Consider the following 27,457-nt stretch of genomic DNA (forward strand, 5'->3'; position numbering starts at 1 on the left):
GGCCAAGTGTGTAAGCCATGGTAAGAATTTTGGATTTTATTCTGCATGAAATGGGAAGTCACTGGAAAACTTTAAGGAATATACATACATGTATGTAATATATATACATATATATATATACACACACACACACATATACATGTATATACATACTCATAAGTATGTATATATGTATATACACACACATATATTTATTTATACATACTATAATTTAAATGTTTTATTCAAATGGCAAAATTGTGTAATATATATCCTTTAGCTGTAATGTTTTATGCTTGTATATTGCTCTTCAGATTTCAAAGTGCTCTCATCTATAACAGCATATTTATCATCATAGGGGTGCTCAGTCGTGGAGTGTGAGTGACAGCTGTGAAACAGAGATACGTGGGTTAAGGCAAAGATGCAGCCTGAGACCATTTCAAATTGGGTCATGGTTATCCGTCCCATCACAGCACGTATTAACTTAACAGCACAGTGTTTCATCTAGCACATCCCTACTGGATATTCACACACTAGAGAAGAAAAAGAAAACTGAAAATTGGGTCAGTGCTGTACCTCTTGAGGAGGCTGGGGGCATAGTTGGGTGCTGGGTAGCAGCTGGGAGTGGCTGGCACAGAGGTAGCACTGGAGTAAAATTAGGAATGCTTCAAAATAGGGAGCTAGAGTTCCCCGAACTTTTTTTTTTTTTTTTTTTAACTTCAAAATGTCCCCTAATGCCTAGAGAATACTGGTCAATCTCTACCCAGCCCTTCTTAGTCTTCCCCCTTCTCCCTCCCCCAAGAGGCACACCCAGAAATAAAACTTCCCAGCACAAGGTTAGGTCTCAAAAATTCATTTTCATATTAAAAAGCCCTTAGGTATTCTCTGTGAAATGTTCTACCACCAGTTTATTGTTCCCTGGACTGAAGAATCAGGTTCTATGTTTCTGAATGTTCGTGGTCTCTGTGATACCTCACAAAAATACACAGCCAGTATGCTTCATGTTATGGCCAATGGATAGGGGCCAGGTTTGTGTGAGAAAACTAAAAGTGCATGAAGACTGGTGAGTGCTTGATTCTTATGAATGTTCTTAAGCAATGTTTTCCCATTTTTCTGCCAGAACTGACATGTAACATGGGGACTTTCATTTCTTAGTACTTTGTTTTCTGCTATATATTTAATATTCTTTGTATACACCTTTTGGCAGATATGAAGCAAAAGTGGGAAATATTTTACTATCCTTCCCCCATTAAACTGAATTTAAGGAATGTGTATACTCCCCAAAGTAGGAATGTTTAGTTTATTGCTATGAATTTTCAATAGTCTCTACACTTCCAATGAGGAGTAATTTGGTGTGTTTGATCCTCATTTAACCATTCATAATAGTAGATGGATGCAGAGATGTCAAAATCTAGAGAATGCATCACTATTTATGAGTATAAAACATTGTTCATCCCCAAATTAGATAATCAGTACATAAAACTTATAAACAAATCAAATATCTCCTGTGTCAATTATCAGATTTAAATTCCTTACCACATAAACTAGTCAAAGGAGGGCCTCAAATTTGAAAATAGCTACAGAGTTTTTCATTATAAAATTAGCATTTTCCTTGTTCATGGTGTTTTCCAGCTTTCTCTCTAACCTATCTTTATGAGTCAAAGAAAAGAAGATAAATGTGAATATTTTCAAGAACACTGCTATCTCTGCACTCAAACTTCTTTTTTCTGAAATAACAGTGCTGCCTCCTAACTCAAAGCCAAAACATGATGATTTAGGGGTTGAATGATTAGATTGTAATGAAGTAATACCATTGGAGTTCTGACTTTTTAAATTTCCCATTTTATATTTCTGAGTGTCATGAAGGAAACACACCAGCTCTACAATATATAAAGAATGGAAATAAACTGAAATATTGGAAATAGTACTGAAATTACCAAACCACTCTATTTCCTAAGATGTAGCTGATAAAAAAATAAAATATTCGAATTTCCCTGAAAGGAGAGAAAAGGGTGAGAAAAGAGTCTAAAAAACTCTAAAATGCTCCAGAAGGATGTAAATTGCTGCTTTCAAATATATATTTTGGAATATTTTGCCCAATGGACATGATTATTAACTTTCCTCTTAAGCTCTGTGCACACACGACTCAGCCTCAATTACAAATCACTGAACAATTTTTATTTGTCTAACAATGGTAGAATGTTTTTTTAAAATATGGCCTAAACAAAATCATGAGGTTTGTGTTTGTTATTGTGACAGCTGCCTTCTTTTCTGACTGACTCAATTTATTCTCTCTATGGTATATCCTCCCTTAGATGTCAATGATTATGAAAGATGATCTAGCTTACTTTTCCTCTTCTATGACATGGATTTTCCAGGGATCAGGATATAAAGATGAGAGGGGTTAGAGAGAGACAGAGAGACAGAGAGAGAGAGTACTGAACACACTGTGGACTTGGGACTCAGTCAGAGCAGGATTTAAATCTTGGTACCACTGCATACAAACTGCAGGGTTTTATTGAAGTCCCATAATGTCTCAAGCCTCAGTTTTCTTATCTGTAAATCGTAAGCCATTTAGCAGGGTCTATTGCTTTGACTAGCTTCTGAGAACCATCCATGATGGTTTATTCTGTGTGTCAACTTGGGAAGGCTATGGTGCCCAGTTGTTTGGTCAAACACTAGTCTAGATGCAGAGGTATTTGTGGATATGATTAACATTTGCAATTGTTGACTTAAGTAGATTACCCTTGGTAATATGGGTGGTTTTAAGAGTAAAGACTGAAATTTTTCAAGGAAAAGCAATCCTTCCAATCTCTCTTTCTCTCTTGCTCTACACACACACACACACACACACACACACACACACACACACACACCCCTATGGTTCAGTTTTCTAGAGAACCCTGACTAACTTTCTATCTCATGTTGTTCTTCTGAAGAGGAAAGGAGAAATTCTATATGGTTCTAGAATATCATTAAGTGTTCGATAAACTTTGGTTCCTTACCCCCGTTACCTGCCCCCCAATAGAAAGTTACAGAGAGTCCACTCATAAGGCTAGTTCTGAAAGCAAATTGGCTTTGTCCTTTGGGCTTTAGGGACAGTTGGGGAAAGGGGTAGAAGGAGAGGAAGTCACGAGGGATGGAGTCTCCCACAGGAGTTGCCTGGGATAAATTACATACATACATACATACATACATACATAAATAAATAAATGAGTCCATTGTGTCAATAGCTGTCATTCTACCCAGACCCAGCCCTAGGTTAGGTCCCACTCCACCAGAGGAAAGGGCTCTATGCCTGGCTGGAGTCATTATCTTTTAAATGAGTGCTATTGGCCCACTTACTGGAAACCATTTCACATCAAACCCAAAACCAAACTGTGCTTCAGTTGGGCTTTGGTCTCTAAAAATCAAGTGGAGAAACAGGATTTTAAAATAACCCTATCAGAAGAAACACTATAAAGAGAGGCTAAGGTTTTCCTTTGTTCTAAATGTGATAAAAATAATGCAATATCTTAAATACCATCACTGTTCTTTATCAGAATTTCTAAGGAAGAAACTTAAACCAAGGTCAGTTCAAGCTATAGAGCTGATAATATCCTCATAAAGTAAATTGATATAGTCTTATTTCTCAATAACTGGACATATAATTCACTCATTCATCTCTCTCTGGACTCCCTGACAACTTTCTATTATGGTTTAAACTGATTTCACCTAGGAAGATGTTGAATTTATAATCATTACTTAATAAAATACAATAACAACTCCACAAACTAAATCAATTCAAGATTTTGAAATTTTGTTGGCTGTCTTAATGTATTTAAAGCCTACTTCCAAAGACATGTGCCTAGTAAAGATGTGGGGTACAGGTGCACTCGTGCCCTGTTAGAATGTAGATGCACAGTTCTTCCTGGAGAGCAGTTAGGCCATTTACACCGAATTGCAAGATGTGCATATCTTTTGACTCCATGATTTCACACTGAAGAAATGATCTAACAGACATAATGGGACAAAAATGTAAAGATGTATGTATGAGAATCATAACTGCAATGTGTAATATAACATAAAGTAAAATCAATATAGTTATGCATCAATAAGGCTAAATGTATAATGATGATCCATACAATGAGATACTCTACAGCTTCCAAAGTAAATCATGCAAAACTATTTTATGTCCACATTGTGTGAAGCAGCAAAAGGATTTAGAGTGTGCTTTCATTTTTGTGTTAATAAAAATATTATTTGTATATAAAATCCAGAAGAATATATACAAAAAGATTAAAAACTTTTATCCTTGGGTTGTTAGATAAAAAGTTACTACTATTATTTCCTTTATTTTATTTCTTCCAGGATATATAGTCCATTGATTTTTATAACCAGGAAACAATGTTATTTAATTATTCTAACTATAGGGAGAGGTCCAAGATGGCAAAGTTGATAAACACTGTTCCTGCGTCCTTCTGTGAATAAATTAAAATTACAACTAAATTATAGAACAAACAACCTGGAGAACAATCTAAAGTCTGGCTGAGCAGAAGTTTTATAACTAAAGATAATAAAGAAGAAGGTATGTTGAGACTGGTAGGAGGGGCAAAGACACAGAACTGGCTAACCCCAATCTTCCATGTGGTAGTTGAGAAACAGGAGGGATATCTCATCTGCAGAGGATTCCCCTGTAAGAGCGAGGGACCCCAGCCCCACACTGGCCTTCCCAGCCTAGAGTACTGCTGCCAGGAAGAGGAGCATGTACAACATCTGGCTGTGAAAAACAGCAGGGATTCTGACCATCCAGGTGGAAAAAAAGGTAGCAGAAAACCCAGGTGTCTTCGTAAAGGGCCCCTGCAGGCACTCACCCTGGGCTCCGGTGAAGGGATGGTGTCTTGTGGGGTGTCAGGGATATACGGAGGACAGACTGGGTTCTGTGGCTTTGAGATAGGGGCGGGAGGACAGATGGCACTTTCCCTTTTGGGGGATCTCCTCCCAAGCAGCCAGAGAGCTAGCGCCATCTTTCCTGTATTAAGCCTTACCCCATGCTTATGGCCAAATCTGAGTCTGATTGATCTGATGAGCTCCACAGCTCTATCCTGCTGACTCACTGGGACCCCATCCCACCCAACACTCCCAACATCAGATACTTTCTCCAAGAGCAGCCATCCCTACCCTCATTGCACTCTTTCTTGGAAAACTATCAAAGTCCAACAGACCCCAGCAGTCAGCAACTGGCCTCCGTGTGCTCTGAGACTTTTGCATAGTAGCTTCAGGCTCAGCATCAAACCAGAATTTACATTAATTGACCTGGTGACCACAACTTTTCCCACCCTAGTGACTCCCTGAGACCCTACCTCACCCAACTTGTATATCACAAGAGGCTTTATCAGTGACAGGACCTTAAGAGAGCTGGCAAGTGGCAGCATGTCTCAGAGTGCCCTGGTATTTTGTGGAGCTACCCCAAACCTGATACTGGTGGCAGATATCCTAGGTTCACAGCATGGACTCTTCCATATGCCTCAAGGGTTAACACAGGCAACGAACAATCTCAAATCACTTGATAGCTCTTACCAGGTAGTCCCCAGCGATCACAGGCAGTGGGTGACCTGGTCCTGCACTGGAGCCCCTGTAAAGAGACTCCAGAACCAACATACTTGGAGGTTGAATTTAGACCATAGCCCAATTAGCCCCACAAACAGCAAAACCAAAGGGTGGTCTTCAACGGGCACCAGAGCCCACTGGGGTGAATCCCACTCACTGGGGTAAGCCCCCCACACAGCAGCCTGTAAGCTGTGGACATGGCTAAATCCCACAGCCAATCAGCCTGAGGGTCAATTCCACCCACTGACATTCCAATAGCAGCCAAGGCTCAACTATAACAGGAGGGCACACACAACCCACACAAGGGACACTCCTGGAACACTTGGTGCAGGTGCCACTGGGCCCCAAAGGGCACCTACTATATAAGGTCACCTGGCAAAGACTGAGGGATGTAGCAGATCTACCTAATACATAGAAACAAACAGAGAGGCAGCCAAAATGAGGAAACACAGAAATATATCCCAAACAAGAGACTAGGAGAAAACTCCAGAAAAATAACTAACCAAAATGGAGTCAAGCAACCTATCAGATACAGAGTTCAAAACAATGTTTATAAGGATGCTCAAGGAACTAAGGGAGAACTTCAACAAAGAGATAGTGAGCATAGAAAAAGGACATAGAAACCATAAAAGAACCATTCATAAGTGAAGACTACAATAACTGAAATGAAGAATGCACTAGAAGGAATCACCAGCAGACTAGATGAAGCAGAGGATGAATCAACGATATGGAAGACAAGGTAGCAAAAACCACCCAATCAAAACAGCAAAAAGAAAAAAGAATCCAAAAAAATGAGGCTAGTGTAAGAGACCTCTGGGACAACATCATGTATAATAACATTCTCATCATAGGGGTACCAGAAGGAGAAAAGAGAAAGCAAGGGATCAAGAACCTATTTGAAAAAATAATGACTGAAAAATTTCATAACCTGGTGAAAGAAATAGACATGTAAATCCAGGAACCACAGAGAGTCCCAAACAAGATGAACCCAAACAGGCTCACACCAAGACACATTATAATTAGAATGGCAAAAGTTAAAGACAAAAAGAGAATCCTAAAAACATCAAGAGAAAGGCAACTAGTAACTTATAAGGGAGATCCCATAAGATTGTCAGCTGGTTTATCAACAGAAACCCTGCAGGCCAGAAGAGACTGGCACAAAATATTCAACATGATGAGAAGCAAGGAATTACAACCAAGATTATTCTAACCAGCAAAGCTATCATTTAGAATTGATGGACAAATAAAGAGCTTTCCAGACAAGAAAAAGCTAAAGGAGTTCATCATTGCCAAACCAGTATTACAAGGACTTTTAGAGAGACTTCTTTAAGATGGGAAGGAGGGGGAAGGTCAAAATTATGAATAAAAAAATGGCAATAGCTGTCTATCGATCAACAATTACTTTTAATGTAAATGAATTAAATACTCCACTCAAAAGACATAGGAGGGCTGAGTGGATAAAAAAAGAAGACCCTTATATATGCTGCCTACAAGAGACTCACTTCAGATTGAAAGACACACATAGGCTGAAAATAAAGGGATGAAAAAAGATATTTCATGAAAATGTAAATGAAAAACAACAACAAAACAAAACAAAACTTAGATAGCAATACTTATACCAGACAAAATAGACTTTAAAACAAAGTCTAAAACCAAGGACCCATAATGTCACGTCAGGGTATTTATCTAAAGAAACCCGAACACTATTTTGAGGGTATTTACATCCATATGTTCACTGCACAATTGCTTACAATGGCCAAGACGTGGAGGCAGCCTGGATATTTGTCAATGGAAGAATGGATAGAGAGAAGATGGTACATATATACAATGGAATATTGCTTGGCCATGGAAGGGAATGGGTTCTTGCCATCTGCAATGGCATGCATGGACATGGAGCATATTGTGCTGAATGGTGCATTAGACAGACAAAGACAGAGGTAAAGAGATGTTGCTTATATGTGGAATCTAAAGAAGAAAATAAACAACAGAACAAAAACAAACTCCTAGATACAGAGAACATTTTGATGCTTGCCAGATGGGAAGGGGGTTGGAGATAAAAGAAAAAGGGGAAGGGATAAAGAAGTACAAATTGGTTGTTACAAAGTAGTCACAGGGATGTAGGGTATAGAATAAGGAATATAGTCAATAATATTGTAATAACTATGTATGGTGTCATATTGATACTAGATTTGTTGGCATTATAAATGGGAAAGGGTGGAAGACAGGGTGTAAAAGGTGAGGGAGTAAGAAGTACAAATTGATAGTTACAAAACAGTCATGTGGATGTAAAGTATAGCATAGGAAATATGTTCAATAATATGGTAATAACTATGTATAGGGCCACGTGAGTACTAGACTAGTCAGGGGGATCATTTCTTAAATTATACAAATATCTAACCACTATGCTGTACACCTGAAATTAAGATAAAATAATACTGAATGTCAACTGTAATTGAAAATTTAAAAAAGGGGGGGAAAGGTGAAGGGGCATAAGATGTTCAAATATCCAGATATAAAACAAATAAATCATGGGGATGTAGTGTATAAGGAATATAATCAATAATATTGTGGTAGCATGGTTCAGTGTCAGATGGTTGCTTGACTTACCATGGTGATCACTTCTTTAGGCATATAAATGTTGAATAACTACGGTGTATACTTGAAAGTAATATAATGTTGTTCGTTAGCTATATTTTAATAAAAATCTTTAAAAAAATTCTAACTATACATAAATAAATATAAAATATTTATTTTCACATATTTTAAGGATTTTTTTTAATTTTCAGAGTTTCAATTGGTCAATAATTTTTAATGTAAGGCACAAGCAAAAATGTGTTGTTTTGTTTTTCAGATTCAAACAAAACAGAATTGTCTGAAATCCAAGGGATGCACAAGAAAATATTCAAAATGCTTAAAAATCCTGCAGATAAAAATGTAGGCTGAGATCCATGCTAACTACTGAATAAATACAGTTGTCAGTGTCTGTAAATCTGTGGAGGAGCATGATCAGTTCATCAATGAATTACTTAAGTGTCATGGGCATGAATTCCAAGCTTGTCTATTATTGACTCTATTATGTACACGTTAACAAAGCTTATGTTATCACAGATGGAGCTATTTTTACATTGTAATTTTGTGTAGCAATTTCTCTCTGGGTGTTTTTCCATTGACTCTCAAAGTAAGCCCATCTTAATACTAAACTCCAGCCAGAATATGGTTTAACATGATATCAGTGATAAGGAGAGCTCAGTCATTTTTGTACAGGGATGATGTGTACGTATAACAGGGAAATATATAACATTTGTTTGTTTTTTCCCATCAAAACAAACTAAAGAGAGTAATCTGACTTTCTGTTCTAGGACTCAACTGTGAATTGAGAGGTGTGATGAGCCTGGTTGCTTCTAAGATGTATGAAGGGGTAACAACAAAACAAATGCAATTAATAAAATAATGACTAGATAATAAAACTTAACAATAGACAGGTGGATTTTGGAGTCCGCTTGCTATGCCAGTTTTAATCCTTGAGTTTCTGCACAGTAGTGAGGATGTGGGAAATGCGTCATGTGCGGGAGATAGGGCAGCATGGGTGAACATTTTGGAGGGCTCAGAACAGCACCTATTTAGCAGCTGGTATAAAATTCTTCCCATATTTTAACAATGCTACAACCTTGCATATCTTTGATTTATACAACTGGCACTGAGACTAGCTCTAGAAACCATGCTCTAAATCAGGGTTTCCCTACACGTATCCCCTTAAACCAGTGGTTGTAAAATGTGAGCATTTTTGCCCCCCAGAAGACATTTGGCAACATCTGGAGAGGTTTTTGGTTGTCACTATTGGATTCGAGAGCTATCAGCATCTAGCAGGCCAAGGCCAGGAATGCTGCTAAACATCCTATAGACTTCACAATAAAGAATGATCTGGGCCAAAATGTCAACAGTGCCAAAGTTGAAAAACATTGCCTTAAGCAGGGTATATAAAAGTTATAATAAAGTCTTCTAATCATATTCCTTGAGTGAATTAACTGATATTTCAATGGCCAAAATAAAGATGCTAATCCAATAGGACATCACATAGAAATAATTTGGAAGCTGCTAATATCAGGGTTCCTCATTAAGTGAAGTGTATTTCCCTTGCTCTTTGATAAAACATAAGAAACCTCAGACAAAGTAATATCCTCAGATTAGTTCAGATATGCCAAAGGCATTGAATTATACTTATGTTCCATTTGCAAACTCAAAAAAGCCAAGCACAGATCCGTTAAGAAAGGCTACATGTTTAGAAAACATAGTGTCAAGTTATTTTCCCAAAGAGCTCATAAGATTAGACTATCAACATGATCATGTGAGATGAGTAAAATTTTCCAATATGTTCAATTTCCAAGACATGCTGCTTTAGGAAATGCTATGGACTAAATGTGACCCCTCCCCAAAATAGTCATATGTTGAAACCTAATCTTCAATGTGATGGTATTAGGAGGCAGGGTCTTCGGGAGGTGATTCGGTCATGAGAGTGGAGCCCTCATGACGGATTAGTCATGAAGGGAGCGCAGAGAGCTCCCTTGCCCCTTTCACCATGTGAGGACACAGCGAGAAGACAGCTGCCTACAAACTAGGAGATAAGCTCTCACCAGACACTGAATCTGCCAGCGCCTTGATCTTGGACTTCAAGGCTCCAGAATGGAGAAATAAATTTCCGTTGTTTATAAGCCACATAGTCTATGGTGTTCTTTTATAGCAGCCTAAACAAAGACAGGAAACTCCCACATTTACCCTCATTCTTATAGTTGTTCGTGCAAAATGAAAGGTGACTCTGAATTATTTATAATTAGAAAAGACATTTGACAAATACTTTCTGGAACAGTCTTGACCAGTGGTTTGTATGTGTGACTGTGTGTTTGCACGTATATGTTTATTGCATGTGTGTCTACCAACAACCACAGACTTAATGTTGGTGAAATATGAGTTTACAAACATGCAGTGTGGCACCATTAGAGAGATGCTTCACTCATCCCAGACAGAGGAAGACTAAATGCTTCTTGAGAGAAAAATACTTCATGTTCTTGGAATTTAGTGTTCTAGTATTTAATATTCGTGACATCAGAAGTAGCCAATTATTGGAAACTATCTAGGTATTTTCCCAAGGGATGATTTAAGGATTGTGAACTGAAAAGAGAAAAATGGTGCCTATACCAGCCAATGCATAAATTCACTAAAAGGTAGAAGTACACATTTTTTCTAAGGATTATATGATCAAAAGACACATCCTGTCTCTACCAATTGTCATCAACACAATCTGAAGTTAGTGTTTTACTTCATAAAGAGTTCATCCAAGGCCAACTCTTATCATACATCAACCAGTGACTCTTTCTGCTTAGGAGAAAGACCTTTGCATAATTTGGTGTTTCCCAGGCTTATCAAAAGTGACAATGATGCATGTCTAGATGCTTAAAATGTGGCACTTCTCAAAACAATGAGGAAAACTATGTCCATTTAAAATTATTTTTGCTCCTGGAATATTTCAGCCATTATCTAAAGTTCTACAATTCCAGATATAACACAATCTTTTAGTTCTTTTCATGTCACATATCTGCAGAAGGCAAATTCACAGAAAATCTTCAAAGTCATACATGTGTTGATATACCAGAGGATTAAGTGAAAAATTAAGGCATAAAACAGCAACTTTCAACATGAGCAAACATTTGCAAACTTCTACCATGCATGTCTTCTACAAAAGCCTACAGTACAAGAAAATGTATAAAGGTTTTCAACCTTTCTTCTGTCCACAAAAAAAAAAAAAAAGAGGTGCTGCCATTTGCATATGGCCACACCATGGGATGTGTTCTCCATACTTTCCTTCTGTGTTTTACTGATTAGAGCAAGATTTATCCTTGGTAAAATTACAAAATCAAATGTGAGTTGAATCAAGAAAATGATAAAACCAGGCATTCTTAAGTACAGAAGAAAAGCAAAAAGAACCACCACACACTGCGACCACCCTAAAAATTACATTGCTGGTTTCTGCCCGCGGCGTTTGCCTACAATCATTCATGGGAAACACTCGCATGCTGACAGAAAGAATAATTAAAATTGCCTGCTGGCATTTCCCTACATAATATAATCTGTTTGTTCAGAAGCTCCACTCTGTCTTCCGAAGGTTGATTCAGGAACTTCTTAATCTGACAAGATATGTTTTATTATGTTTTCCTTCATAATGAATATTGGAATAGTTAATGTAGGGACTGATTCTTTATTAAAAACAATATATTATAGACAAAAACTCTTACTCTGTCTGAGAAAGCAATCTCCCAGTTCCCAGAATGGGTTTATTAACCATCTAAATTTGATCTCATGAAGCTAATTTTTAATTGTTTTCAAGAAGTACATGCGGGGTCTTTTACATTAGGAAAAAAAAGGACTATTTTAAGCTAAACACTTATTAAGTAGCAAAAGCAATGAACTTCACTTGTTTTGTATGTAATAGGCCTTATGTTTACTGAAGCCTGAAACTCTTGGTTATTACCACTTATATAACATTGAACTTGGTGCTTATGTAAGAGCATGCTAGAGGTGACATTAACCAAATTAAAAAGAGAAAACTCCCCATGAGAGATTATCTACTGGTTCTCAAGTGACATTTTAGAACTACCTGCAGATTTGCAATATTAAGGCAAGCTTCTGTGGTTTAGAAAAATGTTCCCTGGAATTTTGAGAGTTAACCATTCAATTTTGAAACATCAATGTCCCTTCCTATGGCTCAATGCTGTTAAGGGGTAATGCATTCTTAGTCCCAGATATGTTGTTCCTGGACTCCTCACAACAACCGTTTTCTTTCTTTACTATTCCAAAAATCCATAGTTTTCCTAGGAGCAATGAGAGGTTTTTCTTACAGAAGTAGTGTCTACTCAATTCCAAAACCATCAGGATATTGTTTGAGGAAATAAATCAGCCAGTTCATCCAAATAAGTCTGTGATCAAAACATTAGTAATGATATTTAATTATTTAACTTGTCATTTGGTAATTTTATAGATTCAAGAGCCAAAATATGAATTTATATTTTCAACTTTTAACCCAAATCAAATTTATTCTCAATTCCAACCTTGAAGGGAGCCAGGTGAAATACCAAGGAGCTGTTTCAAGAATAGTCTGCTAGAATAAGTTTTAAGCAGTGAAGAATCTGCTCTGTTTTTCCTCCAGATCCCACCTGAAGCACCTTTAAAGTATGAACACCTTTTATCCATGGACTTGGTTAAAACATACTTCTTTGTGTGACTCTCAGTAGCAGACAATCCCCGCAGGAGCTACTCTGGGCATGTTAGACATGATGGACCTGACAATATATGGAATGACAAATGACAGGCTGACACTCCAGTTGAAATCGCTCTGTTCCTTTCAACTTTGAAGCTTAAAGAGTTATTTGTCATTTTCACTCACTCGGCAGGTATGGAATTCCCTTGTAACAGTTTTCAAGGTTGAAGCTTTGGTCAGTGTGCAGTAGTACTGTATTTCTTTTCCTACTGTAAGACTTGAATATGACTTATAGCCCAGGCAGTAACCAAAATGACAGCATGTAGGAAAAAGTAAATTGACTGACCCCAGAGCTGAGTATCCATCTCAGAGATTTACAGTACAGACTGCAAAGAGATACCTAGCAGCCAAGAATTACTGCTCGATTTCTTTTTTTTTTTATTTAATTGAAGTTTATTGGGGGGACAATTGTTCGTAAAAATACATAGATTTCAGGTGTACAATTCTGTAATACATTATCTATATCTCATTGTGTGTTCACCACCCAGAGTCAGCTCTCTTTCCCATCACCATATATTTGACTCCCTTTACCCTCTAGAGAACCCTTTTTGCCCCTTACCTTCTGGTAACCCCTAAATTATTCTCTATGTCTATGAGGTTTTGTTCCTTCATTTGTTTGTCTTGTTCTTTTGTTGTTTTCAGTTTTATATACCACATGTCAGTGAAATCATATGGTTCTTGACTTCTTCTGTCTGACTTATTTCGCTCAGCATAATAATCTCAAGATTCATTCATGTTGTCGCAAATGGTACTGTTTCATCTTTTCTTATGGCTGAATAGTATTCCATTGTGTATATATACCACAATTTCTTTATCCATTCATCTATTGAAGGACATTTTGGTTGTTTCTATGTCTTGGCCATCATAAATAAAGCTGCAATGAACATTTGAGCACATGTCTTTATGGATAAATGTTTTCAGATTTTTTAGGTAGATACCCAGGAGAGGGATTACTGGGTCATATGGTAATCCTATTCTTAATTTTTTGAGGAACCTCCACACTGCCTTCCATAGCGGCTGCACCAGTCTGCATTCCCACCAACAGTTTATAAGGGTTCCTTTTTCTCCACAGCCTCTCCAGAACTTGTTACTATTTGTCTTGTTGATGACAGCCATTCTCACTGGGGTGAGGTGAGATCTCATTGTGGTTTTTATTTGCATTTCTCTGAGGATTAGTAATGTTGAGCATTTTTTCATATGTCTATTTGCCATTTGTGTATCCTCTTTGGGGAAATGTCTCTTCAGGTCCTTTGCCCATTTTTCAATTGGGTTGTTTTTTTGCTGTTGACTTGTATGAGTTCGTTGTATATTTTGGATATTAACCCCTTATCAGTGGTACTGTTTACAAAAATCCTCTCCCATTCAGTTGGTTGTCTCTTTATTTTATCGATGGTTTCTTTTGCTGTGCAGAAACTTTTAAGTTTGATGTAGTCCCGTTCATTTATTTTAGCTTTTACTTCCCTTGCCTTTGGAGTCAAATTCATAAAATGCTCTTTGAACCCAAGGTCCATAAGTTTAGTACCTATGTTTTCCTGAAACAGCAAACTTCATAGACGAAAACATAGGTCCTAAACTGATGTTAGATTTCTTGAATTCATGGTGTTCTTCATTAAACCCTACAGAAGTAATTGGGGTTGAAATAAACATTGTGTTATATTTCTCTCATACTATAATAATTGTTGTAATGGTAGTCATGCTATTATTAGTAATAATTGTCATACAAACATTACAACCTGATATCTTTAGAGTTTTATAGATTTTACTAGAACCTTCTCAAGAAGTCTGACTGAATCTGAGAAAAGAGCAGCTAACGTATATGTAAAGGCTCTCCCCCCGCCCAGTTTCATTGAGATATAATTGACATAGGTGTACAGCATACATAATGACTTGACTTTCATAAATGTGAAATGATTACCACAATAAGTTTAGTTAACATCTATCCTCTAACATAGACACACAAAAAAAAAAAGAAAAGAAAAAGATGTTTTTTCCCTTACAATGAGATTTCGTAAGATCTATTCTCTTAAAGACTTTTGCCAAGGAAAAAAAGGAAGAATCTTTAGGCAGTGCAGAAAAAAATTGATGAGGCCAAGCAAATAATTTAGACTCAAAAAATGTATGCCCTTAAGTAGGTACCCAAACTTGAGTTATTTATCTAATCTCCTGGGCTCTCAATTTTATCATTCAGATCATGAGAGATTAAATAATATCCAATTTCCCTTTCAATTCCAAAATTCTGATTCTATGATGAAATATCTCAGTAAAAATAAGTTAGCATTAATTTCTCACCAAAATTCTACCAATACCATCTTTCACATTTTCTATAAACACAGAGATTATTTAACCCTGAGCAACACCTGAGAAGACATTTGATCAAGACTATCAAATACATTTTCTCATAGGGTGACCAGCAGTTAAAACAAGACTGTCTCACTTTTACAACTCAGAGGCCCTTGTCCCAGGACTGCTCTCCATCCCGGGCAAACCAGGAAGACTAGTCACCCGATGTCACCACAACTCTACACCTGTCAACTCTACCCTGTTCCTATAGGAATTGGTTCCTTCAATCAGAAGATTCAGTTCGACCCATTTACTGATTCAATCTCAACCAAGAAAGACCTCATGTAAGGAACTATAACCTAGAACTGTCTTGGTTCTATTTCTTAGCTGCCATCTAATAGGCCTGACGAGAGCCTTGGCCAGCTGCTTGCCCACCGAGAATTTATTCCTGTATTGAGTCTCAAATCTGCTGTAACCCTCTGACCCCTTATTTATGCCGTTGACAACATACCACATCCTCCCCACCATTCTCATGTAGGTGCTGTTCCTGCCACTTGTATTCTTTTGAACAAATTCATCTGTCTACCTGATAGTGAGCCCCATTACCCCTTCCATTTCTATGCAAAAACCCCCAGCCTGGGGTCTCCTCTCACTGTTCCTAACCTCCCATCCACTCCTGAAAGAGAATCTAGGCCAGCCCAGATCAAGCTGAGATGACCATATCGCTTTGAGCACCATAATTTGTGCCAGCAGCCACCTTTGTAACCCTCCCTGGTGCCTTTCCAACCTGGCTTCCTGATTCACCCACTAACTTGCATTGTTGGAAGTTCCAGTATGAGGTATGGGCTTCCAACCCCAATTATGGCCAAGTTCACTCCTAAATATGTCATTTCTCATATTTCACTCTTTCAGTTTTAAGCCTCTGCTGAAAGCTGTTGTGGAACAGGTGGTGCTCACACTCAAGGCTCTGCCCTCTCCCACATCGGTACCAGCTAAGTCTCAGTGGTGCTGGAGCAACTAGACGACCGAAAGGATTCAGTCAGTATGAGAATGACATTAGTAACCCATGTGAGTCTCCAAGTACTTGATGGCCAACTAGAATTTTATGCACTACGGATCTTCACCTTCAAATGGTGCCTTCAGAGGATATTGGGTAAGAATCAGATCTGCTGTCAGTGGTCCATCAACTGTCCAAGCAGAAGTATTGTTTGAATCTAATTCATACTTCCTGGTGGAACTCTTCAGTCCTTAGTGGCAAGACGCAGAAATTAGGAGCACGAGATCTATGAGGAACGAAGACCACGTATGCCCAGAAGGTTAAGATGGTGGCCATCTGCAACCTTTAGTAAAGTAAGATCCTCGATCAAAGCTAAGATATAGACCTCACAAAAGGTGAGTTCAGATGTAGGGAAGAGAGAAAAAGAATCATAGCAAGTATTGTCCACAGGCCCTTTCCCCAAGAGCAAATTCAAAGTGTAGGATTCAAGTGCCTCATAAAAAGGGCAAATCTTAAATACAGCAAAGAGACCTGTGCTTGCTACCTGCTAGATAGGAAATGGTACATAGATTTGGATCTCTGGGATAGAACAGAGGACAGAAACAGAGGCATGAGTGGTCAGGAGGCAGGAAGCCAAGAGCTACTGAAGCTAGAAACTGCTGAAGAGGCAGGGTTTGCAGCAACTCTGGAAAGGGGCAGCAGAGGAGAAGGGAGAGACAAAGGAAACCAACCAAATCAAAGAAGCAGCCAGCTGAATCAATGCACAGCTGAGTTCTGTCTGCACAAAAGCAAGCCAGACTGGGACACAATGAGGTGTCACAGAGATGATTCCCTGAGTCAACAAGTGGGAAACCACAGAGATGGGAAATTAGTGGGTCGGCTTTTGCATTATGACTTCATTCTTAAAACTCTTGAAAGGCATACATTGTTAGGTTCTTGTTCCAGTTTTTCTTTACTGCCATTATCACTTTCCAAGCCAAAAGAATGAGGTGTGTGAAACTCCAGTGACCAATCAGATACTTAAGTAGTAAATGAATATATGCCCAAGACAGGTACAGTCAGGGACAATGGAGGAAAGAAGTGGTTACAGCAACCTGTACCTACTGAAAATTTACACAAAGTCTGAGAGTGATGGAATTTGATCAAATTGACGACATTGCATGATAGCTCTCACCACTACCACTGAATTTCCAGTGTGTGAGATGCAATACAGGAGAGGCGATTGGCTTAGGAAAAAACAGTGTCTTTCTCTACTAACCCTCAAATGATTTGTTATACATAGTCTTGCCACTCTAAAGAAAATCACAGTGGAATAAGAAACCCTGAATGAAGAGTTAAGAAACCAAAAGTCAAGATAAGGATATTCGACTTATAAAATCTTGGATAAAATCTTAAATGTTCAGGGACTCAATTCCTTTATCTGTAAAATGAGGGTGATAATGCTTGCTTTCTCATTCTTGTAATAAATAGAAAATAAGAAAGTGAAATGTAGAGTGTAAGGTGCTGCAAATGTACACTACAATTATGACTACATGACGATAATATGAGACATTTTTTAATTTCTATTTCATTTCATTTCTTCCTTGTTGCTGTTTGCATTTCTCTCCCTAAACATACAAGGAATATTCTACTTCCAGATTGAACAGCTTTCCAATCATAGTAAAATATGATAAAGTACAGAGAAGCCAAAAGGAATTTGGAACACCAGGCTCATCAGCAATGCTATTTATTAAGAGCAATTATTAGGCACATTAATCATTGACAGAGGATTAGCATCATCATGACACCACCAACAGGCTTTTCTCTCTGTTTTCCTTCCTACCCCTCCCACGTTGTACATGTTACTTGTTCTCCCTTCAAAATGGTGTCAGCTTCCTGATTTTCAGCTGTCAGTCTTCTTGTCCTTGAGTATGGAATTTAAAACCACTTGATTGTACATAGAAATGCTATTAAAATAGACTTTATTTTAAAATGTTTACATGATACAGTAAAAATGTCTATTATTTGTCAACGTCTCCATCCAATGGAGACAATCCGAAGCCACTGTTCTAGCCTTATGGCTTTTGTTACACTCTGAGAAAAGGAGAGGAGACAGGAGAAAGTGAAATAGAGAGTAATTGGGTGATGGAGATAGTCTACATCTTTTGGGGGTGACGATTACATGGCATATCACTTTTCTTGGGCTACCATAACATGTATCGCAAATGGAGTGACTTAAACAACAGAAATTGATTGTCTCACAATTCTCAAAGCTAGAAGTCCAAGATCGAGATATTGGCAGGCCGATGTTCCCTCTGAAGGCACTAGATAGAGGAGGTTCCAATCCAGTTCCCATTCCTAGCTTGTGGTGGTTGCTGGCTTGTGGCAGTTAACACCGGTTTTCACATAATGGTCTCCCTATGCGCACGTCTCTGTATCCAAATTTCCCCTTTTATAACGATACTAATCATATGGAATTATGACCTACCTTAAAGATGTCTTTTTAACTTATTACCTCTTTAAAGACGCTTTCTCCAAATAAGGTCACATTCTGAGGTACCAGGGGTTAGGATTCCCACATATCATTTTTTGTGTGAGGGGGACACAACTCAACCATAGAACATGGCTTATACATTTGTCACAACTCATAGAGCTGTACACTCAAAATGTGTACATTATATTGCATGTAAGTTGTGCTTCAGTAAAGCTTACTTTAGAAGAGATTGACAACGGTGGAAATTTTAACATGTCAAATGCATATTACAGAACTTACACTCTGAGTATGGTAAATGCTATCAGGATAAACCCTGATGTTGTCCTGCATTCCTTCCAACTACATTGAACCCAGAATATTCGACTCAGCAAAAAGACACCATTTGTCCCATTCATCCTTATGCATGAAGATAACCAACTCTTGTTGAATGTTACTTCTATCTTACTATATAAGCCAAGTGATTTCCTAATAAAAACTGCCCTTTAAAAAAAAAAGATATGAATACAGTTAATATTGACACAATGAGAAGAATCGCCAAAATTTAGGATTCCAAATGATATTAAACCACTTCCCTTTGTTCTCATCAGTGAAGTGCTAGGCCGAAGAGGGTTGCACTTAGATGAGATGAAATCTCACCCTGGAATGAATTGTCAAGGATTCCACAAATCCAGAGAATTGCAGAGCAAAAAGCCATCTTAGAGGCCAACAAGAATACACTCTCTTTAGAGAAGTAGAGAGGTTAGGTGCTTTGCCCAAGGTCCCAGCGATAAAGGAGGTAAAGTGGGGACTGGAAACCACGTTTCCTGACATTTTACCCATGCCCTTCCCAAGCTCCTGCTCTGTCAATATTCAATTCTTGTTGTAGGCAAATTCTTGTGAAAAGTGAAGGACAGAAAAAAAAGTTAATATGATCAGCACAGAAAGGGGAGGACAGAATTTTATGTCCCCAAATGTTAAACCCTAATTTCTTTGTATGATAAAAATGCAAGAATTGAAGAACACAATACTCCAAAATTGAATAAATTATGTTACTTATATTTGGTTATGTCTTTTTTGTGGACATGTAGATTTTTTAAGTTATTGGGTCATTGTGTGAAAGCTTGAAAAATGCAGTTAATTTTTGTCTTAAATTGTTCTCAAACTATAATTTAAGTATGTTTGTAAGAGCTCATATCTTTGCGATTATGAATAGTGCTGCAGTGAACATAAGGGGGCATACATCTTTTCGAATTAGTGTTTTGGATTTCTTGGGATAAAGACCCAGAATTGCTAGGTCATAAGGCAGTTCTATTTTTAATTTTTTGAGGCTCCTCCATAGTGGCTGCACCAATTTACATTCCTACCAACAATGCACAAGGGTTCCCTTTTCTCCACATCTGAGCCAACACTTGTTTTTTGATTTATTGGTGATAGTCAAATGATAGCCATTCTGACAGGTGTGAGGTGATATATCATAATGGCTTTAATTTGTATTTTTCTGATGATCAGTGATGTTGAGAACAGCAACCAAAAAGCCCATCAATAGATGATTGGATAAAGAAGAAGTCGTACATACATACAATGGAATATTACTCAGTCGTAAAAAAAAAAAAAAAAAAAAAGAAATCTTACCATTTGCGACAACATGAATGGACCTAGCGGGTATTAGGGTAAGTAAAATAAGTCAGACAGAGAGAGACAAATGTCAAATAATCTCACTTATATGTGGAATCTAAAGAAAAGAATAAACAACAACAAACAATCAAAAATAGAAACAGACTTATAGGCACCGAGAACAAACCAATGGTTACCACATGGGAGGAGGATTTGGGGGGGCTGGGTGAACAAGGTGAAGGGATAAGAAGTACAAATTTGTTGTTACAAAGTACTCATGGGGGTGTAAAGTACAGTATATGGAATATAGTAAATAATATTGTGCTAACTGTATAGTTCTAGGTGGGTACTAGATTCATCAGGGGTATCACTTCATAAATTATGTAAATACCTAACCACTATGTTGTACACCTGAAACTAATATAAAATAATACTGAATGTCAACTATAATTGAAAAATTAAAAAGATAAAAAAAGAGTTCATAACTTTGGTTAATTAAAATACACTCACATTTATCTTTCAATTATAGAAACTTCTTTGCCTTCAGACATAGCTAAGCCATAGAGAATGTCTCAATCATTCTAATACTCACATAAAACAAAGTAAAATGTCTTTTGTTTACCTCATTAAATATTTTTTATATTAGACGCATAGTTGTTACAAAAAAAAATTACCTGAAGACATAGTAATTTGTAACATGAGTTCTATGAATCTTACACATATACTCATATTCATTCTTTCATTCTTTAAAATTGTTTCTGCCTCATAAACAATTTAGTGTTCATAGGTGAAGGTAGCAAAATGTATAGGCCTTCTCTTAAATTATAAATTTTAATTTTGATAATAACCATAATAAAACAAATTTAAGCTCAGGATGCACTTTTGATATTATCGGGAAATGTTCAGCAGGAAAAAAATGCTGAGAAAGCAAAGCAACATTTAGTTTCATTTAAGCTACCCAGCATCTTAGAGTTCTGCATCTCCCAGAGGACATAATCAATTACTAAATGCACAAAAAGCACTTAATAAATACTAGTTGGATTGAATTTTACCCCCACCAAATTCAGAGAAATGATGGTTTTAAAAGAACAGCAAAACAAAATATTTGAGGTTGCCTAAAGATCAGGGTTCTGTCAAAAACTCTTAATGGCCATGGTCACAAAGTGTATTACAAAGCCAAAGCAACTCCATGGGCAATTTAGATTAAGAAACATCTGAAAAACAAATTGTAAAAGCTAGAAAGATGAAACCCAATTAACCAACTAAGAGAGCGATAGATGGTGGGGATTTCCCTACATTTTTATTTCATTGTTTATGTTTTATATACCAGAAATAAGGAGTGAGCCCTCTCCAAAATGTTGCCTCAATTCTCCATGCAATTTTTGATTTATTAATGATAGCCATTTATTGATGAGTGCCTTTTCTCTGAGCCTGGCAACACTTATGGTATAATTTCCTTTAATGAAATCTGTCTGTGCACTTCCAAACATCCCCTCTCCACACACTCAAGACTCCATCTTCAGAAGACAGGGGAGAGCCTCAGGTCCTCAGAGTAAGACCACCCCACTTGTGGCCTCCACACATCACTTAGAAGCCATGAAGGGGGTGTCCCAGACCTTCTGTTTTGAAGTCACCAGAATTCATCATATTATAGCCCTTTCCATTACTTATTTATATCATCCCAAGAAACTATGACTCCCAGATGACCCTTCATCTTCTCTAACCCCCCACATGTCTCCACATTCCCCAGTCTGTCCCAATCCCTGAGATGCCCCCACTCCTGAACCTCTTCACTGTGCGCTGTGGAACTCAGGTCAGACATTCCCAGCAACCAACGACCTCAGCCTCTTCCCACGAGCTTTGCCGCTCTTCTTAGTCTACTAGATACCTGGATCTCCCTGAGGCGGTTATTTCCTCCCACAGCCCCACACCCTGATTGGGGAGCTTGGAAAGTGCCCTCCTTGTCACTTCCACAGCATCCTCTCTTTACAAAAAAACCTCAGCTTTGAATCTCTCTTGTTTCTCAAAAATCTTAGCACCCAGTTTACTGTTACTCTCTTTCCAACACTACTTCAAACTTTAATCCCAGTGATTTCAATGTTCATATGAACGATTTTTCCAACACCCTGGACTCTCAGACCATGAAACTCCTCTCCTCCATCATCTTGATCTGAACAATTCCTCAACCACAAACTCCCATGGTCACAACCCAGGTCTTGTCATAAGAAATAAATGCAATTCTTCCTTAATCTCAATTTCAAAAATTCTGTTCTCTAACATAAAACAATCTTTCTGCTCCAATAAAATCTTCATTCCTTTAACCTTGCCACCTTTCCACTCATTCTCCTAGTATCTTTCTCTTCCTCCTTATGCAAACTTAAATTCCATTCAATCATTATCAATCCACCCTTGGGAACACTCTCAATTCCTTATTCCTCTCTCATTTTGTAACACTCTTTTAACAAAACTTGAACCCTGACCAAATTCATCTCTCTACCTCCTCTACACTTCCACCTATGCAACTCACTGTGGCTAGAGTGAAAGGGACAAAGATGTCGTCTGGTCTCATTTTAAATTCATGACTTCCAACTTCTAGTGGGCCCTTATTGCTGCCCCCAAATTATGCTACATGTCCTTAAATCATTCACAGTTCCATTTACTAAATGATTATAAGATACCTTCTCCTCTCTTCTTGAATCTCAACACCTTCTTACCCTTTCACACTTCCAAATTCTAACCTTGCTTTCTACATTATTGAGAAGAATTAGATAATCAGAAGATAACTTCTTCACATTCTAGCCACCACTACACACTGAGCCATTTACCAACTTTGGCCCCTATATAGTACACCTCTGCTCCAATGACTACACATCAGTGATCTTAAAGAGTGTTCCCCAATTCAGCAGCACCAGTATCACCTGCAAACTCAGATCAACTGAGACCTACTGAATTAGAAAATATGGGGGTGGGGCCCCCAATCTGCATTTTACCAAGTCCTCCAAGTGATTTCGATACAAGCTGAAGCTTGAGAACCATTTGTGTTCTCAAAAACATTTTTTCAGTTATGCTGAGTCCTCTCCCAGATACTATGTTTTAACTTTTAGGAGCTCAGAGGTAGACATCGGGAGTTTTAATAGTTCCTCAGGTGACTCTAATATGCAAGTCTGAAAACCATTGCTATCAATGAACTGTCCATACTCACATCTAAGGACAACCTCTCAATTTGATTAGTAACTTCCATGCCCTCTTGCCTTCTCAAAAACATTGCTCCAGCAATCCTCTTCTCTCTTGCATCTTCAGTTTTTATTCTCTACTACAGCACTCCATTTTTTGAAAACATGCTGTTCTAAATTGCATTTTACAAAAAAAAAAAAATCCCTTTTATTCCCCCCTCTCCAGTTACTGCCCAATATTTCTACTCACCTTTAAAGGAAAACGCTCTTAAGAGAACTCTCTACTAATTAATTCCAATGCACATCTTTCCATCCTATTCTCATTAAACCCACTCTAATCTCCCCCCACTACCCAGTGAAACCTGAATGTATCAAGGACACTAAAAACCTCATCTAAATACAGTAGTTACGTCTTAATCTTCATTGTACTTGATTTCTCAGCAGCCGTTGACACTGCTGATCACTCCGTCCTCCTAGAAACACATTCTTCACCTTGTTTTCAAGAAACCACCTTCTCTTCTTTTGAATTTTTTCTCCCGGCTACACTGGCAGCTCCTTCCCTGTCTCCTCTATTGATTTCCCCATTGTGTTGAGTCTTTTCACCCCTTCCCTTGTGTATCCACACTCACTACCTCAGCGACCTCATCTCAACTAATGATCTTAAATACCATCTAACACTAACACACATAATTGTTTTTAATCTCCTTCCTTAGGAGGAAGGTAAGACCTTCCTCCTAAACTCAAGACTCATAAATCCAACTGCCTACTCATCCTGTCCTAACAGACATCTCCAACTCAACATGTCCAAAACTGATTGTTGAGCATTCCTCAAATACCAAGCTCTTTCCAGTCTTTCCCAAATCAATCAATGGTCATTCTGGCCTTCCGACTTAGAATCATTTTAATTCCTTGACTCTTCTCTTTCCCTCTCATAGCCAACTCCCACCGCATTCAGTCTGTCACCAAATCCTGTTGGCTTTACTTTTAAAATTTATTCAGGAACCCATTTCTTACTACCTCCACTGTATCCACCTGCCCAAACCACCATCTCTCTTGCTTGAATTAGGCAACACTATTCTCATTGGTGTCACAATTCCACCCTTATCTTAAATACAGTCTATTTTTAACTCTGCAGCCAGAGAGATACTTTCAAGCTATGTCAGTTCATGTCACATTTTCACGCAGCACTCTCCAATAGTCCCCTGCTTCTCTCACAGTAAGAGCTAAGGACTTTACAATTCCCAACAATGCCCATCAAGTTCTAGTTCTCGATTACTCTAACCTCATTTCATTGTCCTCTTCTACTCAATCTCTCGTCTGTTATCACAGTGACATCCTCGCTATTCTTCACATCAGCCATGATCTTGCCTCAGTGTTTACACCATACACCTTCAGGCTGCCCCTCCACCTTTCTCAACCCTGCTCTGTACCTTAGAAGGATGAAATCTATGACTGGTGCAGTGGCCTCCCTGTCTCTCTTCTTCCAGGTGGATTTGTCCAATGGGGAACCTTCGAAACATATGAAGGAGAAATGAAAGTTGAGGGTCGTGTTTCCTTTCCTCTCCTTTCTGGTGCTTCCTTCCTGCAGTGTTTTTGCAGGTACTGCAACACTCAACCTAAGGTCCCAATTCCAATCAGGCAGACTTTCAATATAGCTGTCTCTTACTCCATATTCCAATAACCACTTACCAGTCACCCACTCAAGCCTAGTGATGACTGTAGCGCCCCACTCTCTCTCCTGCAGGCTATACTGTCTCTTGTCATTTTCCTACAACCTGCCCACATCTTTGTAATTGATCACGTTTTTCAACTCTCCTCAAAATATCAGAGTTGATTGTGTCATCAGTCTTCGCTCTGACTGACACAGGGCTTTTGCACTTGTTTCCTCTACCTGCGGCACTCTTCCAAGATATGCGCATTACTCATTCCCAAGCCTCTTTCAAGTCTCTGCTCAAATGTCATTCTCAGGAAGGCCTTCCCTCTTCTACCAATTTAAAATTGCACTACTCCTCACCCTTTTTTCCCTATATTCCTTTCCTACTTTGTTCCATTCCATGAAACTCATCATCCTCTAATGTACCAACTTATTCACTTATTTGTTTTATTTATTGCTTATCTCTCCTCCCCCTCTGCCCCATTAGAAGCAAAATTCTTTGAGGACAGGACTTTTTGTTTGGTTCTATTCACTGCAATATCATGAACACTTAGAACAGTAGCTAGCTGCAGTAAGTGTTTTTTGAATGCATGCAAAACAAAAACAAAAACAGAACAAGCAAAAGACCTTAAAATCCCCCACAAGGTTGAGAGCTTAAAAATCTTGCCAAGTTTTAGTAAATTATTCTGTGATCAGTTTAGCCTTATCCAAACCTAGGCGAGTTGTTAACTAGAGATTTTATTGAGTCTCACCACGGGTGACATAAGATTCCTATTTGAACAGGTAAAGTTTAGAAAGACAAATTTGCCCTTCAAATTCCACTTTTAAAGTAAATGTTAAAGTCCATAAATCATTTCAGTTGCTTAATTAGAAATAAAGCCGGGTCCCAGAAATGTGAAGCAGGAATAGCTTCAGTTTGATACATGTGATTACTCAGTGTTTTCTGTCTCCTGGCAGTTTATTGATCCTCTGTTTTGTGAGTTTGCAGGAGAAAGTAATTTTTTACTCAAGTAATTTTGCATGGATGAATTCCCAATACCTCAATGCAGTTATTCCTGACAGATGTAGAAAAGCCAATATCCCCGCATTTTTCTCAGCCTTTGGGTCTATAATTCTCTCTATAATTATCTTACTCCCTTAGTTCATCTTCCCCTCATTGAAATTAGGAAATTTTTATTCTTTTTTGAATGATGTCCTCTTGACACCAACCTACCAAGGATGCAGGCACATAAACTCATGAATAATTAAAAGTTAAAAGAGCTGTCACTGATGATTTCACTTGCATCTTGTGCTTAGAAGCCCCTTCCATCTGATGATTTTTTACCCACATTATGGAATGACAATGCCTGTCTTCCTGCATCCACCACTGCCTGCTTTGGAAGTTACCACCACTGCCTGAAGCCTTCTCTGAGAATTCTGTTTTTTCAACAGAAATGAAATATTTTCCAAGGTTAGTGTATGATGGTTAATATCTTTACAATGATCCATTTGAATGTCTTTTACACTCTGGTAGCAATACAGGATAAAATCAAAGAAGGCACTAGCTAAAGTTGATGTCCATTTCATATACCAATGACAAATGGACAAATACCAACTGATGTGGCAGAGAAATTATTTAATAACTAACTGCTCAACAGTTAATATTCCTGGTTGCCATATATTCTAATAATAACTTTTATTTCTTTTCTGATTAAAAAGTCACTTTTATTCATTATTAGAAATGCAGAACACACAGAAATGCAAACTATAAGAAAATAAAACTCACCCTTACTCCCATGTAGCAGACATGGAGACGTGTCACTCATTCCCATTCAAAGAGAAAATCACCAGCCAGCTCTAAGGAGTGTGCCTTTCTGATGGCCTGCAACTCTCACCTCCTTCAGCCAACTGCCTTGGCTTTTAAGCTAAGGTCCTGCTCATCTTGAGGCAGCCCCCAAACGATGGCTGAACTAGGCCACAGAAGCCAAAAATTATGGTAACCAAAGTCAAGGAAGTACTGCAACGGCCTCCCCATTTCTACCCAATGCGGTCCCCTCGAACAGGCAAGTTTGGCTCTGAAGCTCATATTGGCTTGACAGAGACTCTCAGGTCTACATCATAGTCTGACAGTTCCCCTGCCCACTCCTCCTTCCTTGTTTCTTTCACAGTATTGCTCTCCAATAATCCTTTCTTTTTCAATTGTGGTAAAATACACATAACATACAATTTACCACATTAACCATTTTTAAGTATATAGTTCAGTAGTATTAAGTATATTCACATTGTTAAGCAACCAGTCTCCAGAACTTTTTCATCTTGCAAAACTAAAACTCTGTACCCGTTAAACAACTCCCCATTCATGCCCTCCTCCCCCAGTTCCTGGCACCCACCATTCTACCTTCTGTTTCTGTGAATTCGACTAAAGATATTT

At 38.1% G+C, this 27,457-nt stretch overlaps 1 protein-coding gene and 1 long non-coding RNA gene across 3 annotated transcripts in view; one reads left to right on the plus strand and one right to left on the minus strand.

Annotated features, from left to right (window-relative positions):
• Positions 1–9,035, plus strand: part of CYYR1 (cysteine and tyrosine rich 1) — a 114,637-nt gene extending 105,602 nt beyond the window's left edge. The window contains exons 4-5 of the mRNA XM_019729871.3: positions 8,420–8,502; positions 8,928–9,035. Coding sequence (XP_019585430.1) covers positions 8,420–8,502; positions 8,928–8,945 — 101 coding nt within the window. The 3' untranslated portion in view covers positions 8,946–9,035. The remainder of the gene's footprint in view (positions 1–8,419; positions 8,503–8,927) is intronic.
• The window catches only part of LOC141570173 (uncharacterized), a 403,207-nt gene that overhangs the window by 370,422 nt on the left and 5,328 nt on the right, over positions 1–27,457 (minus strand). The gene's annotated exons all lie outside the window — the stretch shown is intronic.

This window comes from Rhinolophus sinicus, chromosome 17, assembly GCF_057876585.1.
Source record: "Rhinolophus sinicus isolate RSI-liver-muscle chromosome 17, RSI-T2T, whole genome shotgun sequence".
Classification (NCBI taxonomy): domain Eukaryota; kingdom Metazoa; phylum Chordata; class Mammalia; order Chiroptera; family Rhinolophidae; genus Rhinolophus; species Rhinolophus sinicus.